The sequence below is a fragment of the Scyliorhinus torazame genome, chromosome 2 (genome assembly GCF_047496885.1).
Source record: "Scyliorhinus torazame isolate Kashiwa2021f chromosome 2, sScyTor2.1, whole genome shotgun sequence".
In the NCBI taxonomy this organism is placed as follows: domain Eukaryota; kingdom Metazoa; phylum Chordata; class Chondrichthyes; order Carcharhiniformes; family Scyliorhinidae; genus Scyliorhinus; species Scyliorhinus torazame.
Window position 1 is genome coordinate 17,461,873 of NC_092708.1, and position 24,227 is coordinate 17,486,099.

General features: G+C 52.0%; 2 protein-coding genes across 7 annotated transcripts in view; one reads left to right on the forward strand and one right to left on the reverse strand.

Moving 5' to 3' along the window:
- The window catches only part of LOC140386457 (obscurin-like protein 1), a 329,104-nt gene extending 327,003 nt beyond the window's left edge, over positions 1-2,101 (reverse strand). For 3 of the 6 annotated variants that reach the window (XM_072468841.1, XM_072468856.1, XM_072468823.1), the window contains exon 1: positions 1,663-2,096. The gene's annotated coding sequence lies outside the window, so the exon portion shown is untranslated. Of the gene's footprint in view, positions 1-1,662 lie in introns of all 6 variants that reach the window. The other 3 variants (XM_072468832.1, XM_072468865.1, XM_072468847.1) reach the window with 3 other exon arrangements.
- inha (inhibin subunit alpha) lies at positions 506-11,220 on the forward strand. The gene is made up of 3 exons (XM_072468878.1): positions 506-1,012; positions 6,819-7,134; positions 10,357-11,220. Exons 1-3 carry the CDS (start codon positions 851-853, stop codon positions 11,079-11,081), a joined length of 1,203 nt encoding a protein of 400 aa, XP_072324979.1. The 5' UTR covers positions 506-850; the 3' UTR covers positions 11,082-11,220.
- Positions 11,221-24,227: the final 13,007 nt, after the last annotated feature.

Below are 24,227 nucleotides of genomic sequence, written 5' to 3' on the forward strand. Positions count from 1 at the left end.
CTGCTCGCAGAAAAATACTTTTCACTGTACCTCGGTACACGTGACAATAAACAAATCCAATCCAATCCAATCCACTTCCTTTATCTGCTTCAACTTACTTTCTACCTCTTTTGCCATCCAGGACGCCCTGGATTTGCTTGCCCTTCGCAAGAATGTACCTCAACTGCACCTGAGCCAAATGCTCTTTAAAGGCAGCTCGCTGCTCTATTATGTTTCTGTCTATCGATCCTCGATTCCAATTTACCCAGAACAGATCCATTCTCAACACACTTAATTCGGCCTCCCTCCAATTAAGTATTTTTACTCCTGAATTCACCTTGCTTTTTTTTTCCACGGCTAATCTAAACCTCACGATCATGTTTCCCTAAATGTTTCCCACTGACACCTGATCTACCTCATTCCCTGAAACCAAATCCTCCTTCCCTGGGCAGGAACCATGCTGATCAAGAAGATGCTTCTGAGCAAGCTCAAGTATCTGCTGCTCTATCACTATCCCAGACTTGGACCAGCGACAGCCAGCAACACAAGGCACTTGGAGAGGTACCACCAGCGCTGCCTTCGCGAGACCCTCCCACTCCACTGGCAAGAAAGGTGGTCTAACTGCGGCGTCCTGTCCCAGGCCAACCCGCCCGGCATCGAGGTGCGGATCGCTAAAAGCCAGATCCGCTGGGTGGGACATGTCGATCGTGTGCCTGACACCAGGCTCCCAAAGCAACTGCTCCGCTCGGAACCCGATGGGAGCGGGAGATTCCCAGGAGGACAGTGGAAACACTTAAGTCCTCAAAGCATCTCTGAAGTGGTCAAACATTCCCGTCGACCCATGGGCGAACCTGACCTGTGACCGACAAAAATGGAGGAAGGCTCATTCAAAACGGCACCAAACACGTTGACAGGCTTCATCAGGAACACGCAGTGTTGGAGGGAGCATGCAGACCTTCAATCAACCCATTCACCCAACCCTTGGAGTTTCGCCTGTCCGGCATGTGGCGTCTACAGATTGGTCTTAACCACGGTAGGTCAGCACTGTTGCTTCACAGCGCCAGGGTCCCAGGTTCGACTCCCCGCTGGGTCACTGTCTGTGCGGAGTCTGCACGTTCTCCCCGTGTCTGCGTGGGTTTCCTCCGGGTGCTCCGGTTTCTTCCCACAATTCCCGAAGGACATGCTGTTCGGTAATTTGGACATTCTGAATTCTCCCTCAGTGTATCCGAACAGGTGCCGGAATGTGGCGACTAGGGGCTTTTCACAGTAACTTCATTGCAGTGTTAATGTAAGCCTACTCGTGACAATAATAATAACTTATTATTATTACAATCCCAGGACCCATCAAACCAGCGTGGAAACAAGTTGTCTTCAGTCCCGAGGGACTGCCTGAGACGAGGAGAGGAAGATCCCAGACTATATTAGGGTAAGGTGAGGTGCACAGAATTTCTGATAGATTTGCAGTTTTAATGTAAGCCTACTTGTGACAATGACGATTATTATCAGGGGCGGTCTGAGCAGGGATTTGTAAATCTGACCTCTCTCCAATCTGATACCCCTCATTTCTCAAACACATTAAGCGATTTGATGTCCCCCATTAGAGTTGCGATACTCTCTGAAAGCACTTTGCTGCCACTCGCCTCTCACAGAGCAGAATTAAATAATCCAGGATGCTTTACTCACCAGCCAGTTAGCCTGAGGGGTTCAGGGACAGGCAGGGGGCGGTTCGTCCGTCAGGAGTTCTCCCTCAGAGTCAGCTCCAATCTTCTGTCAAGCCTATTCCTTAAGCTTCCCTCTCCTTGAATCTCAGTGTTACAGCGTGCAACCCTGTCCCACAGGAGTTAACCCCCCTCAGCCGCAAGCTTGTGTTAGATTCCGCGTCTACCCTGTTCCCCTCCGCCTGTGCGAGCTGCTCGCTCTCCTCCCGCACTGCTCTGTAGCTCATTGTTTGAAGGGGCCTGTGTTTGTTCAGCTGTTTTCCCTCCCAAAATATCCCCTGCAATCATGGCTTGACAAGACCGATAAAGGCTGGACTGGTTGGGTGACAGTGAGGGGGCGGTGCAGGGATAGGGAGTAAAGGAAAGTTGGCTGTGGGAAGGGACGAGTGGGAGCGCCAGTGACTGGAAGGATTTAAATCTGTGCTGTTATCACAGTAACTTTATTTGAAGCCTACTTGTGACAATAAGCAACTTTCATTTTTTTTTCATTTCATCTAAGCTGTTAGCCACCCCAGGGAAGGGCAGGGGGAGAGTGGGGGTGAGCAAGGTGGTATGTGGCTGTGTTTAACTGACGTTGTGGAAGGATCTGTGCTATGAAATGAAAAGGAAAAAGAAAATCGCTTCTTGTCACAAGTAGGCTTCAAATGAAGTTAATGTGAAAAGCCCCTCGTCGCCACATTGCAACGCCTGTTCGGGGAGGCTGGTACGGGAATCGAACCGCGCTGCTGGCCTGCCTTGGTCTGATTTAAAAGCCAGATCTTTAGCCCTGTGCTAAAGCAGCCCTGTGCTAAACCAGCCCTATCTCAGCCAAGCAGTGGGGGTGGGAGAGGCAGGGAGGGAGGCCGATGGAATTAAAAAGATCTAAACTGTCTTGACATTCGATATGAAGCAGCTGAGCATAAGTGAGGACTCAACATGCTCTGTTCCTGCAGACTAGGGTTAGAGGCAGGGAGTTGAGAGAGAGAGAGAGAGAGCGAGAGCGACCTTGCATTCATATAGCACCCTTTCACAATCTCAGGATGTCCCAGAATGCTATACGGCCGCTTTTGAGGTGTAGTCTCTGTGTAACGTAGGAAACAATAATAATCTTAATTATTGTCACAAGTAGGCTTACATTAACACCGCAATGAAGTTACTGTGAAAATCCCCCTCGTCGCCACATTGCGGACAGCAGTCACGCTGTACTCAGCAGTGTGGTGGTGGCCAGATGTCTGCTTTTCTTCAGTGATTGAGGGTCCAGGACACCGGGAAGAACTACCTTGCTCTTCTTTGGAAGGGCGCTGTTGGATCTTTAAATTCCACCCGAGGAGGCCTCATTGGAAGGAAGGCCTCACCAACACTGCAGCACCCCCTCGGTGCTATTGTCAACCTGAACGATGACTTCCCAGCCATTTATCACCTTTGCTGTGCACAGACTGGCGGCCATGTTTGTTGAAAATACTTTGATTGCATGTGGGAGTCGCTTTTGGGCCAACATTTATTGCCCATCCCTAATTGCCCATTGAACTGAGTGTCTCGCTCGGCCATTTCAGAGGACAGTTACGAGTCAACCATGTTTAGATTGTAGTTTAGTCGGGCAGCATGGTCGGCACGGGCTTGGAGGGCCGAAGGGCCTGTTCCTGTGCTGTACATTTCTTTGTTCTTTGTTCTTTGTTCTAGGCCAGACCGGGTAAGGACGGCAGATTTCTCCTTCCCTAAAGGGGCATCAGTGAACCAGATGGGTTTTGACAGCCATCAGCGATAGATGCCATGATCGCCGTTACTGAGATTATTCCAAATTTCATTATCAAATCAATTTTAAATTCCACCAGCTGCCAGGGTGGGATTCGAACCCACGACCCCAGAGCATTAGCCCGGTAGTCTAACCCGGTGACCACTGTCTCCCCCACTGTTCCCTGCGGTACAGTAGGGATGGCTGGAAGGAACTTCGGGGTGCTCTGTGAAAGGCACCTTTTCCTGTGTCTGTCCATAAGACCATAAGAGATAGGAGCAGAATTAGGCCACTCGGCCCATCGAGTCTGCTCCGCCATTCAATCATGGCTGATAATTTCTCATCCCCATTCTCCTGCCTTCTCCCCACAACCCCTGATCCCCTTATTAATCCCCTTATTAACCTGTCCCTTCACTCCCAAGGCCCAGCTGTTGATGAAATGAAAAATGAAATGAAAACCGCTTATTGTCACAAGTAGGCTTCAAATGAAGTTACTGTGAAAAGCCCCTAGTCGCCACATTCCGGCGCCTGTTCGGGGAGGCTGGTACGGGAATTGAACCGTGCTGCTGGCCTGCCTTGGTCTGCTTTAAAAGCCAGCGATTCAGCCCAGTGTGCTGAACCATCCACACTGTGTCAAGACTGGGACCGCTTCCCACCTCCTCACACAGACGCACTAGACACAGGCAGTGAGCCCCTCTCAGGCAGAGTCCCTGACCATGCCTTCTGGAATGTTCCTGTCACTTGTGCAAGGCATGTTCACATGTTCATTCCCTATGACGCCTCACTGAGACTGGAGAATGATAGTGCGTTCAGTCCTCTATATTTAAAGACATTCACCACCACAGTGCTGATCTCTCCCGATGATGTCCCCACTCTGGAAATATCCGCCGACTTTGTGAGAAATCGGCCACTGGCTAAAAGCTTCTCCCGACAGAGCAGAAGGAGGCCATTCGGCCCATCGAGTCTGCACCGACCCTCCGGCCTCAGCATTCAGCTGGGCAATGGCTGCTTCTAGTGGCTCACACTCCAACTCGGCATCAGGAGTGTATTGGTTAGACAGCCTGACTGCATTGAGAAGGCTGTGGGGAAATAACGGGTGATGTGATTTGGGGGCCGTGTGATTCCGGCCCGCGCGGTGAAACTTTCAGTCCGGGTTAACGTGGCCGTTCTCTCAATGCGTTGCGCACCCTCAGTGGGCAGCATCCTCACTGCTCCCGGTCGGAAAGTTGTGGGTTCAAACCCCCTCACTCCAGAAACATAAGCACAAAGTCCAGGTTGGCACACGTGGGCAGTACTGAGGGAGTGCTGCCCTTTTCTCCCTTGTGTCCTGGCCAATACATGTCCCTCTGCCAGCATCACTCGCACTAAGTGCCTGGTGCATTTCCTACATTATAATAGCGGGTCGTATGAGGAACGGTCGAGGACTCTGGGTCTGTACTCGTTGGAGTTGAGAAGGATGAGAGGGGATCTTATTGAAACTTACAGGATACTGCGAGGCCTGGATAGAGTGGACGTGGAGAGGATGTTTCCACTTGTAGGAAAAACTAGAAGCAGAGGACACAATCTCAGACTAAAGGGACATCCATTAGAACAGAAATAAGGCGGAATTTTTTCAGCCCGAGGGTGGTGAATCTGTGGAACTCTTTGCCGCAGAAGGTAGGGTGCTCTTTCAAAGAGCCGGTGCAGACTCGATGGGCCGAATGGCCTCCTTCAGCACTGTAAATTCTATGATAATCTATGAGAAGGCTGTGGAGGCCAATTCACTGAATGTCTTTAAGACAGAGATAGATAGGTTCTTGATTAATAAGGGGATCAGGGGTTATGGGGAGAAGGCAGGAGAATGGGGATGAGAAAATATCAGCCATGATTGAATGACGGAGCAGACTCGATGGGCCGAGTGGCCTAATTCTGCTCCTATGTCTTATGGTCTTATGGGTTTATTTCAAAAAAATTACATTAGCTGTGAAGTGCTTTAGGGCGCTACAGAAATGTAAATGTTGTATTAATCCAAAATAAACCCTTCTCTCTCCCGACCCAATACTAACAAAAGGGGAGGGGGATGTTTGGGAAAGTGTTGAGGGTGACCAGAGGAGGTGAGCTCACAACCCTGCTGTGAGGTAAGTGGAGGTGGTTTGGAATGTGTGAGGGATTGCATTGGCCCTCGCTGCCTCCGAGATTAATCTTTGTTTTAATTTCACTCACTGGGGACACGCCGGTTACTCCACTGCCTGGGCCCAAAACAAGAAATTCCACAGATGCAGCTCTGTGTTTCTCAGTTGAGATAAGAGTGAATCGGACGGAGAGAGCTGCGTCATTGCCCTGACAACAATCGCGGAGGATGTGCCCAATGTCACTGGACTATCAGGGCTCTGATAGTGAGTGGGCTCTCGGCTCCTTCACACTGAACTGCAGCTGGGTGAGGAGGGAGAGAGAGAGAGGCAGACAGAGGGCAGCCGGGTCAAGGGGCAAGGACACTGACCCACACCAGCCGGGTGAATGATAGGATAGGTTTGCCAGCCCAACCCTCCCATCCACATGAACATCTGAGCATGTGCCCATCTGCCGGGATTGTCGGAATTCTGCAGATCACAATACAAGGCCATTGTTACCTCTCTCTTGTCTAAATCGGTATCTCTGCTCGGTCTGCCTCTGTCTCATTTTGTACACTCTTTGTCACAGTCCCCATTATCTTTCCAACTCTGAGTCCCATTGCTGCATTCCATCTTTGTCTCTGTGTCTTTCTCTTACTCCTGGTGTCTACCCACCACTTTCGTCCCTGGTCTGAATCTTTTAGCCTATCTCTCTCGCATTCTTGCTCAGTATCTCGTTTTGTCTCATATCCTGGCCCCTTTCTCTTTATCTCTCAGTGTGACTGCACCTCTGCCTATATCTGTGTGCGGGTGTGTGTGGGTGTGTGTGGGTGTGTGGGTGCCTCTCTCTCTCTCCACGTCTCATTTTCCCTCTCACTGCCTGCTGTTCATTTCCTTTCTCACTGTCCCTCCCTCACTCCCTCTGTCTCTCTGTCTCTCCCTCACTCCCTCTGTCTCCCTGTCTCTCACTCTCTCTCGCTGTCTCTCAAACTCTCTCTCACACTCTTTTATGTCTTTCTCTCGCTCTACATATTTCTCTGTGCCTGTGCCTCTCTCTTTCGATTTATTCTGTCTCATTCTCTCTCTCTGTGCATTTCTCTCTTGCTCTCTAACCGTTACTAACTCCATCCCTTTCTCTCTTTGCACCTCATTCTCCTCTTTTTCATTCTCTATCTTTCTCCGTGTGTGCGTGTATCTCCTACTCTCTGTCCCTTCTCATTCTTCATTCCCTTCTTTTATCTCTCTCTCTATCTCGCCCTTTCTCTCTCTCCCCCACCCCCCACACTGTCTGTCTCAATGTCTGGGCGACGCTCTTCCCAGAAGATTTCCGCAGTCCCGTTGTTCCTGGTTATGACAGTGTGGGTGCTGCTGATTCCCACGTTCCTGGTTCCTGCCCAGGGAGCCGCCTGCTCCATGCACAGTCTCAGCGAGGACGCAATCATTGCGACGGTGCAGGCCAAGATTCTGCAGAGCCTGGGGCTGGTGGAGCCGCCGCAGAGCTGCAACGCGACCAGTCACGAGCTGCGCAACCCCTTCAAGAGCCGCAGACTGGCGCGACGCATCACCCGGTGGATCGGCCACCGAAGATCGAACAAGGAGGATGATAAATCGGAGATCATTTCGTTTCCTGTGACCAGTAAGGCTCATTTCTGTTTTCGGAAAACTTGTTGATTGTCTCATTTTCTATGTACAAAAAGTATAAATTTCCATTTCCTTAGCACCCTTCACAACCTCCGGTTGGCACAAAGCACTTTGTGGTTTGGTGTAAGGTGGCTGCGTTTGACCGTGCCAGACGCACTGGGCTGAAGGGCCTTTTCTGTGCTGTATGACCCGATGACTCTAAGAGCTTTTCAAAGTTCACTAACTGTTGCAACAACAGTCAATTTTTGCACACCAACCCCTCCACCCCCCCCCCCCCTCCTCGCCCCCCCCCCCCCCCCCCCCACTCCCCCCTGCCAAAGTGATAATGACCAGGGGTGGGATTCTCCGCCGGTGGGATGCCCTATTTTGCGGGCAGCCCAGGGGTTTCCCGTCGGTGTGGGACTGCCCCACAAAGGGACACCCTATTCACCGGCCGGCGTAACGGAGAATCCCGCCGGCGGGATGACATAGAAATGTTGTGGGGCGGAGAATCCAGATGTTTGTAGTGTTGATGATTCAGGAATAGCTCTTGGTCAGGACACTGGGGAACAATCCCTGATACTTCACCAGTTACCGTGCGATCTTTTACATCCTCCACTGAGAGAGCTGACAGATTTAGCCTGTCATCTGAGGGAAGGCAGAACCGACAGTGCTGCACTCCCTCAGCACTGACACTCTGACAGTGCAGCACTCCCTCAGTACTGACACTCTGACAGTGCAGCACTCCCTCAGTACTGACCCTCTGACAGTGCAGCACTCCCTCAGTACTGACACTCTGACAGTGCAGCACTCACTCAGTACTGACCCTCTGACAGTGCAGCACTCCCTCAGTGCTGACACTCTGACAGTGCGGCGCTCCCTCAGTACTGACCCTCTGACAGTGCAGCACTCCCTCAGTACTGACCCTCTGACAGTGCGGCACTCCCTCAGTACTGACCCTCTGACAGTGCGGCACTCCTTCAGTACTGACCCTCTGAGAGTGCAGCACTCCCTCAGTACTTACCCTCTGACAGTGCGGCACTCCCTCAGTACTGACCCTCTGGCAGTGCAGCACACCCTCAGTACTGACCCTCTGACAGTGCAGCACTCCCTCAGCACTGACCCTCTGACAGTGCGGCACTCCCTCAGTACTGACCCTCTGACAGTGCAGCACTCCCTCAGCACTGACCCTCTGACAGTGCGGCACTCCCTCAGTACTGACCCTCTGACAGTGCGGCACTCCCTCAGTACTGACCCTCTGGCAGTGCAGCACTCCCTCAGTACTGACCCTCTGACAGTGCGGCACTCCCTCAGTACTGACCCTCTGCCAGTGCAGTGCTCCCTCAGTACTGACCCTCTGACAGTGCGGCACTCCCTCAATACTGACCCTCTGACAGTGCAGCACTCCCTCAGTACTGACCCTCTGACAACAGCACTCCCTCAGTACTGACCCTCTGACAGTGCCGCACTCCCTCAGTACTGACCCTCTGACAGTGCGGCACTCCCTCAGTACTGACCCTCTGCCAGTGCAGTGCTCCCTCAGCACTGACCCTCTGACAGTGCGGCACTCCCTCAATACTGACCCTCTGACAGTGCAGCACTCCCTCAGTACTGACCCTCTGACAACAGCACTCCCTCAGTACTGACCCTCTGACAGTGCAGCACTCCCTCAGTATTGGCCCACTGACAGTACAGCACTCCCTCAGTACTGACCCCCTGACAGTGCAGCACTCCCTCAGTACTGACCCACTGACAGTGCAGCACTCCCTCAATACTGACCCTCTGACAGTGCAGGTCTCCCTCAGTACCGACCCTCTGACAGTGCAGGTCTCCCTCAGTACTGACCCTCTGACAGTGCAGGTCTCCCTCAGTACTGACCCTCTGACAGTGCAGGACTCCCTCAGTACTGACCCTCTGACAGTGCAGCACTCCCTCAGTACTGACCCTCTGACAGTGCAGCACTCCCTCAGTACTGACCCTCTGACAGCGCAGCACTCCCTCAGTACTGACCCTCTGACAGTGCAGCACCCCCTCAGTACTGACCCTCTGACAGTGCAGCACTCCCTCAGTACTGACCCACTGACAGTGCAGCACCCCCGCAGTACTGACCCTCTGACAGTGCGGCACTCCCTCAGCACTGACCCTCTGAGAGTGCAGCACTCCCTCAGTACTGATCCTCTGAGAGTGCTGCACTCCCTCAGTACTGACCCTCTGACAGTGCAGCACCCCCTCGGTACCGCAGGGTCGGCGTAGATTGTTTATCCCCAGTCAGCCTCAAATCCCCAACTGCCCGGTGAGAGGCGAAAGTATCGCCTGCTGAGCTACAACAGGCGAATAATCATCGAATCCCTGAGAAGGAGGCCGTTCGGCCCATCGAGTCTGCACCGACCCTCCAAAAGCGCACCCACCCAGGTTCACTCCACCCTCCACCCCAACCTATCCTCGTAACCAAGTAACCTAACCTGAGCATGTTTGAAATGAAATAAAAATAATAATCGCTTATTGTCACAAGGAGGCTTCAAATGAAGTTACTGTGAAAAGCCCCTAGTCGCCACATTCCTGCGCCTGTTTGGGGAGGCTGGTACGGGAATTGAACAGTGCTGCTGGCCTGCCTTGGTCTGCTTTAAAAGCTAGCTCTTTAGCCCTGTGCTTGGACACTAAGAGCAATTTAGCGTGGCCAATCCACCTAACCTGCACATCCTTGGACTGTGGGAGGAAACCGGAGGAAACCCACGCAGACACGGGGAGAACGTGCAGACTCCGCACAGACAGTGACCCAGCCGGGAATTGAACCCGGGTCCCTGGCTCTGTGAGGAAGCAGTGCTAACCACTGTGCCACCGTGCTGCCCATAATGGACAAGTGGAGCAGATATTGCTCATTTTACACAATTGTCTGAAATCATTTTTAATGTAAATGATGTTTGCAGACAGCGTGAAATTTGTGGGGGTGGTTGGGAAGTTAAGTCCAATAATGTGGACGCTGCACTAAAATAAGAAATGGCATCGTTATGGGAAAATCCTAACCAGCAAACCATGCTTTTCACAGTAACGTCATTGCAGTGTTAATGTCAGCCTACTTGTGGCAACAATAAAGATTACTTTTATTGAATAATGCTTGTGATTAACAAACAGGGAAAGACAAAGCAATGGAAATCATTCTGTTTTTTATGCATTTTGGTTTTTTTGTAACCCTTTCCCCTCCATGTTTCCCCCCCCCCCCCCCCGCCTTTAATTACAGACATCCCATGTGACCTGCAGTATGAAGGATTTGTGGGTAATTACAGTTACATCTTCCAGCCTTCCGTGCACTCCCATCGCTGTCAGGTGACTTCTGCCGAGTTCTGGTTTTACGCTGGGGTCCAGTTGCCCCCCAGCACTGACCCCCCTGCTGAGCTGTACGTCCTCAGTGAGCCTGGCAGCTTTGTCCAAGCAGCGGAGAGCGTGGCGATCGAGGGGCAGTGGGCCATCTTCCACATCTCCGAACGCCTCCTCCCCTACATCTCGCACAAGGTGCTCTTTCTGCAGATCAAGTGCCCCAGTTGCCGGTGTGTGGTGGACCAGGTGAACGTGCCCTTCATCCTGTCCTCCATGAAGACCTTGGGCCCCTCTCGGTCCAGGCGTTCCACCGTCCCCTGGTCCCCCGCCTACGTCAGCCTCTTGCAGAGGCCGCCCTCCCCTGAGCTGATCCACGATGATTGCCACCGTTCTGCTGTCAACATCTCCTTCGAGGAATTGGGATGGGGCAACTGGATTGTCCAGCCCAGCGTCTTCACCTTCTATTATTGCAATGGAACCTGCTCGAACTCCAACCGGCTCACCTCCAGCCTAGGCCTCAAGGTCTGCTGCACTTCAGTCCCTGGTACCATGAAGCCGCTGAGGGTGAGGACAACGTCCGACAGTGGCTACACCTTCAAATACGAGACGGTCCCCAACATTATCACCGAAGAGTGTGCCTGCATTTAAACCTGGTTCCACGAACGGTGGCTCATGGAACCTTCCGGAATGTCTCGGACTCTTCAGCAACTGAATATTATATCTTCAGCAGAACCCTGGAAAAGAATCCCCGGGGCCATTAATAATAAAACAAATTACATTCTTTCGGCATGTTTGTTGTTTGTTAATTATAAATGGTGGAGTTTGGGGAAAGAAAAGGATGTTTGACCGACAGTTAAGAATTAGCCAATCAGGTTTCAAATAATCTGTTGGCTTTCCAACAGGCAGACACCGAGCCACGTGATTGGACGCATTGGGTGACCGATGGGGTAGGGATTTTAGGGGGGGGGGAGCAGGCAATTGGAGGGTAGACGTCACATGACAAAACTCCAGGATAACATCCTGCCAGAGTCAGCAATCCTATGGTTGCCAGAAGGACGCAGGTCCACAAGAAATAGAGGCAGGAGTATACCACTCGGCCCATCGAGCATGCTTTGCTGTCCAATACGATCATGGCCGACTTTGGGTTTCAATTCCACTTTGTTTCCATCATCTCGGTCCTAAATGATTGGCCCCTTTATCCTGGCACTGTGCCCCCCTCCACCCCAGGGTTCCAGATGCCCCGACCAGCGGAATCAATCTCTCCACGTCCGCCCTGTCAAACCCTTCAGAATATTGTAGGTTTCAAAGAGATGGTCGTTTCTCATTCTTCTAAACCCCAGAGAATTATAAACCCAATTTACTCAGCTTCTCGTCGTAGGACAACCCCCTCATCCCAGGGACCAATCGAGTGAACCTTCCCTGAATGGCCTCCAATACTCGCATATCCTTTCTTAAATGTGGGGACCACAACTGCTGCACAGTATTCCAGATGTGGCCTCACCAAAGCCCTGTGCAATTGTAGCAGGAGTTATTTATTCCTGTTCTCTAATCCCCTCGCAGTAATGGTCATTTGCCTCCCGAATTGCTTGCTGTACCTGCATGCTAACTTCCTGGATCCCTGTACTAGCACACCCAAGTCTCTTTCATAGAATTTACAGTGCAGAAGGAGGCCATTCGGCCCATCAAGTCTGCACCGGCTCTTAGAAAGAGCGCCCTACCCAAGGTCAACACCTCCACCCTATCCCCATAACCCAGTAACCCCACCCAACACTAAGGGCAATTTTGGACACTAAGGGCAATTTATCATGGCCAATCCACCTAACCTACACATCTTTGGACTGTGGGAGGAAACCGGAGCACCCGGAGGAAACCCACGCAGACACGGGGAGGATGTGCAGACTCCGCACAGACAGTGGCCCAAGCCGGAATCGAACCTGGGACCCTGGAGCTGTGAAGCAATTGTGCACTCCACAATGCTACCGTGCTGCCCTCTTTGGACATCAACATTTTGCCTTTTGGAAATCCAGGTACATTGCATCTACTAGTTCCCCTTTATCTACCCTATTCCTTCATTGAAAAGTGATGTAACATTTGTAAACAATTTAATGGGAGCGTTCCCAAGTCTAAGGAAGTTTGGAAAGTCTTTTTTTCTTTTTTTAAAATATTTTTATTCTCCTCCGTTTTCACATTTTCTCCCGAATTTACACCCAACAATAAGCAATAATCAGTAACGAATGTAATGCCAATCCCCATATCAATAACAACGATTCCATCCTCCCACCAAACCCCCAAACATCAGCCCGCATGTTCACACAAACAAAAAGGAATCAGGAATCACCCATAGTCACCGTTAACACACACCGCCCCCCTCCCCCCAACCCTCCCAAACCCCCCCCCCACCCCCCCCACCACCCCACCAACGTTCGATGTAATCCAATTCTCGAAAGTGCATAAAGAATAATGCCCATGAATTGTAGAACCCCTCCATCCTTCCTCTCAGTTCAAATTTGACCTTCTCAAGAGTCAAGAATTCCAGCAGGTCTCCCCGCCATGCCAGGGCACAGGGTGGAGAGGTGGATCTCCCCCCCCTAACAGGATCCACCTTCGGGCGATCAACGAGGCGAAGGCTGCAACATCTGCCTCCGCACCCGTTTCACAGGGCCAAAACATATGATCGTGGTTTGCCCCCCACCCCCGGTAACGTTCACACCCATCTTCTACCCCCTCAAAGAGCCGGCTCATCCTCGCCCTTGTGAGGTGTGCTCTATATACCACCTTCAGCTGTAACAGCCCCAACCTCGCACACGAGGTGGGGGTGTTCACCCTCCGGAGCACCTCACAACAGAACCCCTCCTCCATACCCTCTCCCAACTCTTCCTCCCACTTTGCCTTGATCCCTTCCAGCGGTGCCTTCTCCTCCTCCAAAATAGCCCCGTAAACCGCCCCATGAGCCTGACCGGCCCCGATCCATTATTAACATCGAACCCGCCCCCCCCCCCCCCCCCCCCGCACAGAAAGTCATAATAAGCACATCCGTTACGTGTCTCAGTATTTACAAGACATATCTTAAGCTTTGGATCTTTTCCTTCAGACCAAACCTTCCTCTGTTGCCATGCTGATTGGTGGAGAAAGTTTATTGATTTAGCTCACAAGAACGCCATTCCAACACGCTACTCCGGCTCCTCGCCACTCCTCCCCTCCAGTGTCCCGACCATCTCCATTTATGGGGGTAAGAATATCCATCACCTGTTTAACAATGTATTTGCCATTAAACCTGAACAACGTAATTCATAAGACATCAACACAGTGAAGGAACGGCCGATATATTTCCCAGTCAGGATGGTGAGTGACTTGGAGGGGAACCTCCAGGTGGTGGGGTTCCCAGGTATCTGCTGCCCTTGTCCTTCTAGATGGTCATGGCCGTGGGTTTGGAAGGTGCTGCCTAAGGAACCTTGGTGAGTTGCTGCAGTGCATCTTGTAGACGGTACACACGGCTGCCACTGTTCGTCTGTGGTGGAGGGAGTGAATGTTTGTGGAAGGGGGAGCAATCAAGTGGGGCTGCTTTGTCCTGGATGGTGTCGAGCTTCTGAAGTGGTGTTGGAGCTGCACTCATCCAGGCAAGTGGAGAGTATTCCATCACACGGGTAGCACGGTGGCCCAGTGGTTAGCACTGCTGCCTCGCGGCACCAAGGACGCGGGTTCGATGCCGGCCCTGGGTCACTGTCCGTGTGGAGTTTGCACTCTCTCCCAGTGTCCTTCTGGTTTCACCCCCACAGCCCAATAAGATGTGCAGGGTAGGTGGATGGGCCACACTAAATTGCCCCTTGATGCACGATCAATGACCACTAAAGCGAGGTTGTAGTCCAACTCGCTTTAATTTTTTTTTTATTAAATATTTTATTGAAAATTTTTGGTCAACCAACACAGTACATTGTGCATCCTTTACACAATATTATAACAACACAAATAACAATGACCTATTTTATAAACAGAAAATGAATAAATAATAAATAACAAAAATGAAAACTAGCCCTAATTGGCAACTGCCTTGTCACAAGTAACACTCTCCAAAAATATAATTTAACAGTCCAATATATAATTATCTGTAGCAACGACCTATACATATTATACAGTATATATTAACAACCCTGAGAGTCCTTCTGGTTCTCCCCCCCCCCCCCCACCCCCCCCAACCCCCCCCCACCCCCCCCCCACCCCCCCACCCCCGATCCTGGGCTGCTGCTGCTGCCTTCTTTTTCCCATTCCGTCTATCTTTCTGCGAGGTATTCGACGAACGGTTGCCACCGCCTGGTGAACCCTTGAGCCGACCCCCTTAGGACGAACTTAATCCGCTCTAGCTTTATAAACCCTGCCATGTCATTTATCCAGGTCTCCACCCCCGGGGGTATCCTGCGCCGGGCTACTAGGGACGCAAAGGCCAAAACATCGGCCTCTCTCGCCTCCTGCACTCCCGGCTCTTGTGCAACCCCAAATATAGCCAACCCCCAGCTTGGTTCGACCCGGACTCCTACTACTTTTGAAAGCACCTTTGTCACCCCCATCCAAAACCTCTGTAGTGCCGGGCATGACCAAAACATATGGGTATGATTCGCTGGGCTTCTCGAGCACCTCGCACACCTATCCTCCACCCCAAAAAATTTACTGAGCTGTGCTCCAGTCATATGCGCCCTGTGTAATACCTTAAACTGAATCAGGCTTAGCCTGGCACACGAGGACGACGAGTTTACCCTGCTTAGGGCATCTGCCCACAGCCCCTCCTCGATCTCCTCCCCCAGCTCTTCTTCCCATTTCCCTTTTAGTTCATCTACCATAGTCTCCCCTTCATCCCTCATTTCCCTATATGTATCTGACACCTTACCATCCCCCACCCATGTCTTTGAGATCACTCTGTCCTGCACCTCTTGTGTCGGGAGCTGCGGGAATTCCCTCACCTGTTGCCTCGCAAAAGCCCTCAGTTGCATATACCTGAATGCATTCCCTTGGGTCAGCGCTCCCAGACTCGCGAACTTCCCATCCACAAACAGATCTTTCAGTTGCGTTATTCCTGCTCTTTGCCACATTCCATATCCCCCATCCATTCCCCCCGGGGCAAACCTATGGTTGTTTCTTATCGGGGACCCCCCCAAGGCTCCAGTCTTTCCCCTATGCCGTCTCCACTGTCCCCAAATCTTCAGTGTAGCCACCACCACCGGGCTTGTGGTGTAGTTCCTCGGTGAGAACGGCAATGGGGCTGTCACCATAGCCTGTAGGCTAGTCCCCCTACAGGACGCCCTCTCTAATCTCTTCCACGCCGCTCCCTCCTCCTCTCCCATCCACTTACTCACCATTGAAATATTAGCGGCCCAATAATACTCACTTAGGCTCGGTAGTGCCAGCCCCCCCCCTATCCCTGCTACGCTGTAAGAATCCCTTCCTCACTCTCGGGGTCTTCCCGGCCCACACAAAACCCATGATGCTCTTTTCAATCCTTTTTAAAAAGGCCTTCGTGATCACCACCGGGAGGCACTGAAACACAAAGAGGAATCTCGGGAGGACCACCATCTTAACCGCCTGCACCCTCCCTGCCATTGACAGGGATACCATATCCCATCTCTTGAAATCCTCCTCCATCTGTTCCACCAACCGCGTTAAATTTAACCTATGCAATGTGCCCCAATTCTTAGCTATCTGGATCCCCAGGTAACGAAGGTCCCTTGTTACCTTCCTCAGCGGTAGGTCCTCTATTTCTCTACTCTGCTCCCCTGGATGCACCACAAACAACTCACTTTTCCCCATGTTCAATTTATACCCTGAAAAATCCCCAAATTCCCCAAGTATCCGCATTATTTCTGGCATCCGCTCCGCCGGGTCCGCCACGTATAGTAGCAAATCGTCCGCATACAAAGATACCCGGTGCTCTTCTCCTCCCCTAAGTACTCCCCTCCACTTCTTGGAACCCCTCAACGCTATCGCCAGGGGCTCAATCGCCAGTGCAAACAATAATGGGGACAGAGGGCATCCCTGCCTTGTCCCTCTATGGAACCGAAAATATGCAGATCCCCGTCCATTCGTGACCACGCTCGCCACTGGGGCCCTATACAACAGCTGCACCCATCTAACATACCCCTCTCCAAAACCAAATCTCCTCAACACCTCCCACAAATAATCCCACTCCACTCTATCAAATGCTTTCTCGGCATCCATCGCCACTACTATCTCCGTTTCTCCCTCTGGTGGGGCCATCATCATTACCCCTAACAACCTCCGTATATTCGTGTTCAGCTGTCTCCCCTTCACAAACCCAGTTTGGTCCTCGTGGACCACCCCCGGGACACATTCCTCTATTCTCATTGCCATTACCTTGGCCAGGACCTTGGCATCTACATTTAGGAGGGAAATAGGTCTATAGGACCCGCATTGTAGCGGGTCCTTTTCCTTCTTTAAGAGAAGCGATATCGTTGCTTCAGACATAGTCGGGGGCAGTTGTCCCCTTTCCTTTGCCTCATTAAAGGTCCTCGTCAGTACCGGGGCGAGCAAGTCCACATATTTTCTATAGAATTCGACTGGGAATCCATCCGGTCCCGGGGCCTTTCCCACCTGCATGCTCCTAATTCCTTTCACCACTTCTTCTACCTCGATCTGTGCTCCCAGTCCCACCCTTTCCTGCTCTTCCACCTTGGGAAATTCCAGCCGATCCAAGAAGCCCATCATTCCCTCCCATCCGGGGGTTGAGCTTCATACAATTTTTTATAAAATGTCTTGAACACTCCATTCACTCTCTCCGCTCCCCGCTCCATCTCTCCTTCCTCATCCCTCACTCCCCCTATTTCCCTCGCTGCTCCCCTTTTCCTCAATTGGTGTGCCAGCAACCTGCTCGCCCTCTCCCCATATTCGTACTGTACACCCTGTGCCTTCCTCCATTGTGCCTCTGCAGTGCCTGTAGTCAGCAAGTCAAATTCTACATGTAGCCTTTGCCTTTCCCTGTACAGTCCCTCCTCCGGTGCTTCCGCATATTGTCTGTCCACCCTCAAAAGTTCTTGCAGCAACCGCTCCCGTTCCTTACTCTCCTGCTTCCCTTTATGTGCCCTTATTTTTTTTTTAAATAATATTTTATTGAAAATTTTTGGTCAACCAACACAGTACATTGTGCATCCTTTACACAACATTGTAACAATACAGGTAATAATGACCTTTTTTAAATTTAAACAAAAACAACAACAAATAAATAAATATTAAATAACAAAAAATAAAAACTAGCCCTAATTGGCAACTGCCTTGTCTCAGGCCACACACCCCCCCCCCATCCCGCCCCCCCCCCCCCCCCCCCCCCCCATCCCTCCCCCCAAGTCCTGGGCCGTTGCTGCTGCCTTCTTTGTTCTCCCCTATCTATCTTTCCGCAAGATATTCGACGAACGGTTGCCACCGCCTAGTAAACCCTTGAGCCGACCCCTTAGGACGAACTTAATCCGCTGTAACTTTATGAACCCCGCCATATCATTTATCCAGGTCTCCACCCCCGGGGGCTTGGCTTCTTTCCACGTTAGCAATATTCTGCGCCGGGCTACTCGGGACGCAAAGGCCAAAACATCGGCCTCTTTCGCCTCCTGCACTCCCGGCTCTTGTGCAACCCCAAATATAGCCAACCCCCAGCTTGGTTCGACCCGGACTCCTACTACTTTCGAAAGCACCTTTGTCACCCCCATCCAAAACCCCTGTAGTGCCGGGCATGACCAAAACATATGGGTATGATTCGCTGGGCTTCTCGAGCACCTCGCACACCTATCCTCCACCCCAAAAAATTTACTGAGCCGTGTTCCAGTCATATGTGCCCTGTGTAATACCTTAAACTGAATCAGGCTTAGCCTGGCGCACGAGGACGACGAGTTTACCCTGTTTAGGGCATCTGCCCACATCCCCTCCTCAATCTCCTCCCCTAGCTCTTCTTCCCATTTCCCTTTTAGTTCGTCCATCATAGTCTCCCCTTCGTCTCTCATTTCCCTATATATATCCGACACCTTACCGTCCCCCACCCATTTCTTTGAGATGACTCTGTCCTGCACCTCTTGTGTCGGGAGCTGCGGGAATTCCCTCACCTGCTGCCTCGCAAAAGCCCTCAATTGCATGTACCTGAATGCATTCCCTTGGGGCAACCCATATTTCTCGGTCAGCGCTCCCAGACTCGCAAACTTCCCATCCACAAATAGATCTTTCAATTGCGTTATACCTGCTCTTTGCCACATTCCATATCCCCCATCCATTCCCCCCGGGGCAAACCTATGGTTGTTTCTTATCGGGGACCCCCCCAGTGCTCCGGTCTTTCCCCTATGTCGTCTCCACTGTCCCCAAATCTTCAGTGTAGCTACCACCACCGGACTCGTGGTATAGTTCCTTGGTGAGAACGGCAATGGGGCTGTCACCATAGCCTGCAGGCTGGTCCCCCTACAGGACGCCCTCTCTAATCTCTTCCACGCCGCTCCTTCCTCCTCTCCCATCCACTTACTCACCATTGAAATATTAGCGGCCCAATAATACTCACTTAGGCTCGGTAGTGCCAGCCCCCCCCCTATCCCTACTACGCTGTAAGAATCCCTTCCTCACTCTCGGAGTCTTCCCGGCCCAAACAAAACCCATGATACTCTTTTCTATCCTTTTGAAAAAAGCCTTCGTGATCACCACCGGGAGACACTGAAACACAAAAAGGAATCTCGGGAGGACCACCATCTTAACCGCCTGCACCCTCCCTGCCATTGACAATGCTACCATATCCCATCTCTTGAAATCTTCCTCCATCTGTTCCACCAACCGCGTCAAATTTAGCCTGTGCAATATGCCCCAATTCTTAGCTATCTGGATCCCCAGGTAACGAAAGTCTCTTGTTACCTTCCTCAACGGTAGGTCTTCTATTTCTCTACTCTGCTCCCCTGGATGCACCACAAACAGCTCACTCTTTCCCATGTTCAATTTATACCCTGAAAAATCCCCAAACTCCCCAAGTATCCGCATTATTTCTGGCATCCCCTCCGCTGGATCCGCCACATATAGTAGCAGATCATCCGCATATAAAGATACCCGGTGTTCTTCTCCTCCCCTAAGTATTCCCCTCCATCCCTTGGAACCTCTCAGCGCTATCGCCAGGGGCTCAATCGCCAGTGCAAACAGTAATGGGGACAGAGGACATCCCTGCCTTGTCCCTCTATGGAGCCGAAAATATGCCGATCCCCATCCATTCGTGACCACACTCGCCACTGGGGCCCTATACAACAGCTGCACCCATCTAACATACCCCTCTCCGAACCCAAATCTCCTCAACACCTCCCACAGATAATCCCACTCCACTCTATCAAATGCTTTCTCGGCATCCATCGCCACTACTATCTCCGTTTCACCCTCTGGTGGGGCCATCATCATTACCCCTAACAACCTCCGTATGTTCGTGTTCAGCTGTCTCCCCTTCACAAACCCAGTTTGGTCCTCATGAACCACCCCCGGGACACATTCCTCTATTCTCATTGCCATTACCTTGGCCAAGACCTTGGCATCTACATTGAGGAGGGAGATTGGTCTGTAGGACCCGCATTGTAGCGGATCCTTTTCCTTCTTTAAGAGAAGCGATATCGTTGCTTCTGACATAGTCGGGGGCAGTTGTCCCCTTTCCTTTGCCTCGTTGAAGGTCCTCGTCAGTAGCGGGGCGAGCAAGTCCAAATATTTTCTATAAAATTCAACTGGGAATCCGTCCGGTCCCGGGGCCCTTCCCGTCTGCATGTTCCTAATTCCTTTCACCACTTCTTCTACCGTGATCTGTGCTCCCAATCCCATCCTTTCCTGCTCTTCCACCTTGGGAATTTCCAGCCGATCCAAAAACTCCATCATTCTCTCCCTCCCATCCGGGGGTTGAGCTTCATACAATTTTTTATAAAATGTCTTAAACACTTCATTCACTCTCTCCGCTCCCCGCTCCGTCTCTCCATCTTCGTCTCTCACCCCCCCTATTTCCCTCGCTGCTCCCCTTTTCCTCAATTGGTGTGCCAGCAATCTGCTCGCCTTCTCTCCATATTCATACTGTACACCCTGCGCCTTCCTCCATTGTGCCTCTGCAGTGCCTGTGGTCAGCAAGTCAAATTCCACATGCAGCCTTTGCCTTTCCCTATACAGTCCCTCCTCCGGTGCTTCCGCATACTGTCTGTCCACCCTCAAAAGTTCTTGCAACAACCGCTCCCGTTCCTTACTCTCCTGCTTCCCTTTATGTGTCCTTATTGATATCAGCTCCCCCCTAACCACCGCCTTCAACGCCTCCCAGACCACTCCCACCTGAACCTCCCCATTGTCATTGAGTTCCAAGTACTTTTCAATGCATCCCCTCACCCTTAAGCACACCCCCTCATCCGCCATTAGTCCCATATCCATTCTCCAGGGTGGACGCCCTCTTGTTTCCTCCCCTATCTCCAAGTCTACCCAGTGTGGGGCATGATCCGAAATGGCTATAGCCGTATATTCCGTTCCCCTCACCCTCGGGATCAATGCCCTACCCAACACAAAAAAGTCTATGCGTGAATAGACTTTATGGACATAGGAGAAAAACGAGAACTCCTTACTCCTAGGTCTACTGAATCTCCACGGGTCCACCCCTCCCATCTGCTCCATAAAATCCTTAAGCACCTTGGCTGCTGCCGGCCTCCTACCAGTCCTGGACTTCGACCTATCCAGCCTTGGTTCCAACACTGTGTTAAAGTCTCCCCCCATTATCAGCTTTCCGGTCTCTAGGTCTGGGATGCGTCCTAGCATTCGCCTCATAAAATTGGCATCGTCCCAATTCGGGGCATACACGTTTACCAACACCACCATCTCTCCCTGTAATTTGCCACTCACCATCACGTATCTGCCCCCGTTATCCGCCACTATAGTCTTTGCCTCGAACATTACCCGCTTCCCCACTAATATAGCCACCCCCCTGTTTTTCGCATCCAGCCCCGAATGGAACACCTGCCCTACCCATCCTTTGCGCAACCTAACCTGATCTATTAGTTTCAGGTGCGTTTCCTGTAACATGACCACATCTGCTTTAAGTTTCTTAAGGTGTGCGAGTACTCGTGCCCTCTTTATCGGCCCGTTAAGCCCCCTCACGTTCCACGTGATCAGCCGAGTTGGGGGGCTTCCCACCCCCCCCCCTCGCCGGTTAGCCATCATCTTTTTCCAGCTTCTCGCCCAGTTCCCACACGGCTGTATTTCTCCCAGACGGTGCCCCCCCGCCCATCCTTTCCCGCACCCACTCCCCCCTTTCCCCAGCAGCAGCAACCCAGTAATTCCCCCCTCCCCCCCCCCCCCGCTAGACCCCCCGCTAGCGTAATTACTCCCCCCATGTTGCTCCCAGAAGTCAGCAAACTCTGGCTGACCTCGGCTTCCCCCCGTGATCACGGCTCGCCCCGTGCGGCGCCCCCTCCTTCCTGCTTCTCTATTCCCGCCATAATTATCATAGCGCGGGAACCAAGCCCGCGCCTCTCCCTCGGCCCCGCCTCCCATGGCCAACGCCCCATCTCCTCTCCCTCCCCACCTCCCCCCATCACCACCTGTGGGAGAAAGAAAAGTTACCATACCGCAGGATTAATCATACAATCCCTCTTCGCCCCCCCCCCCCACTCGTCCCACCACTTTGTTCAAACGTTCATTTTCGTAGTCCAATCATTCCAATTTTTCTTCTACAATAAAAGTCCACGCTTCATCCGCCGTCTCAAAGTAGTGGTGCCTCCCTTGATATGTGACCCACAGTCTTGCCGGTTGCAGCATTCCAAACTTTATCTTTTTTTTGTGAAGTACCGCTTTGGCCCGATTAAAGCTCGCCCTCCTTCTCGCCACCTCCGCACTCCAATCTTGATAGACGCGGATCACCGCGTTCTCCCATTTACTACACCGAGTTTTCTTCGCCCATCTAAGGACCATTTCTCTATCCTTAAAACGGAGAAATCTCACCACTATGGCTCTGGGAGCTTCTCCTGCTCTCGATCCTCGCACCATAACTCGGTATGCTCCCTCCACCTCCAACGGACCCGTCGGGGCCTCCACTCCCATTAACGAGTGCAGCATCGTGCTCACATATGCCCCGACGTCCGCCCCCTCCACACCTTCAGGAAGGCCAAGAATCCTCAAGTTGTTCCTCCTTGCGTTATTTTCCAGTGCCTCCAACCTCTCCACAGATCGTTTCTGGTGTGCCTCCTGTATCTCCGACTTCACCACCAGGCCCTGTATGTCGTTTTCATTCTCTGCTGCTTTCGCCTTCACGACCCGAAGCTCCTGCTCCTGGGTCTTTTGTTCCTCTTTCAGCCCTTCAATCGCCAGTAATATCGGGGCCAACAACTCTTTCTTCATTTCCTTTTTTATCTCCTCCACGCAGCGTTTCAAAAACTCTTGTTGTTCAGGGCCCCATATGAAACTGCCACCTTCCGACGCCATCTTGGTTTCTGCCTGCCTTCCTTGCCGTTGTTCCAAAGGATCCGCTGCAATCCGGCCACTTTCCTCTCCTTTTTCCATCCGTGTCCAGGGGGAACACCCTTCTGGTTTACCGCACGGTGTTTTCAGCCGTTAAAATTGCCGTTGGGGCTCCTATCAAGAGCCCAAAAGTCCGTTTCACAGGGAGCTGCCGAAACGTGCGACTCAGCTGGTCATCGCCGCACCCGGAAGTCTTATGTGCCCTTATTGATATCAGCTCCCCTCTAACCACCGCCTTCAACGCCTCCCAGACCACTCCCACCTGGACCTCCCCATTATCATTGAGTTCCAAGTACTTTTCAATGCACCCCCTCACCCTTAGACACACCCCCTCATCTGCCATTAGTCCCATGTCCATTCTCCAGGGTGGGCGCCCTCCTGTTTCCTCCCCTATCTCCAAGTCCACCCAGTGTGGAGCGTGATCCGAAATGGCTATAGCCGTATACTCCGTTCCCCTCACCTTCGGGATCAATGCCCTACCCAGCACAAAAAAGTCTATTCGCGAGTAGACTTTATGGACATAGGAGAAAAACGAGAACTCCTTACTCCTAGGTCTGCTAAATCTCCACGGGTCTACACCTCCCATCTGCTCCATAAAATCTTTAAGCACCTTGGCTGCTGCCGGCCTCCTTCCAGTCCTGGACTTCGACCTATCCAGCCCTGGTTCCAACACCGTATTAAAATCTCCCCCCATTATCAGCTTTCCCATCTCTAGGTCCGGAATGCGTCCTAGCATCCGCCTCATAAAATTGGCATCATCCCAGTTCGGGGCATATACGTTTACCAAAACCACCGTCTCCCCCTGTAGTTTGCCACTCACCATCACGTATCTGCCCCCGTTATCCGCCACTATAGTCTTTGCCTCGAACATTACCCGCTTCCCCACTAATATAGCCACCCCCCTGTTTTTCGCATCTAGCCCCGAATGGAACACCTACCCCACCCATCCTTTGCGTAGCCTAACCTGGTCTATCAGTTTCAGGTGCGTTTCCTGTAACATAACCACATCTGCCTTAAGTTTCTTAAGGTGTGCGAGTACCCGTGCCCTCTTTATCGGCCCGTTCAGCCCTCTCACGTTCCACGTGATCAGCCGAGTTGGGGGGCTTCCTACCCCCCCCCCCTTGTCGATTAGCCATCACCTTTTTCCAGCTCCTCACCCAGTTCCCACGCAGCTGTATCTCCCCCAGGCGGTGCCCCCCCGCCCATCCTCTCCCATACCAGCTCCCCCCTCTCCCCAGCAGCAGCAACCCAGTAATTCCCCCCTCCCACCCCCCCCCCGCTAGATCCCCCGCTAGCGTAATTACTCCCCCCATG

What these genes read in the sequence shown, in the direction of transcription:
- inha (XM_072468878.1), top strand. Translation starts at nt 851, where the DNA reads ATGGAGGAAGGCTCATTCAAAACGGCACCAAACACGTTGACAGGCTTC. An exon ending in ACAGATTGGTCTTAACCACG is followed by an intron (nt 1,013 to 6,818) that starts GTAGGTCAGCAC and finishes CGCTCTTCCCAG; the next exon opens with AAGATTTCCGCAGTCCCGTT. An exon ending in CATTTCGTTTCCTGTGACCA is followed by an intron (nt 7,135 to 10,356) that starts GTAAGGCTCATT and finishes CTTTAATTACAG; the next exon opens with ACATCCCATGTGACCTGCAG.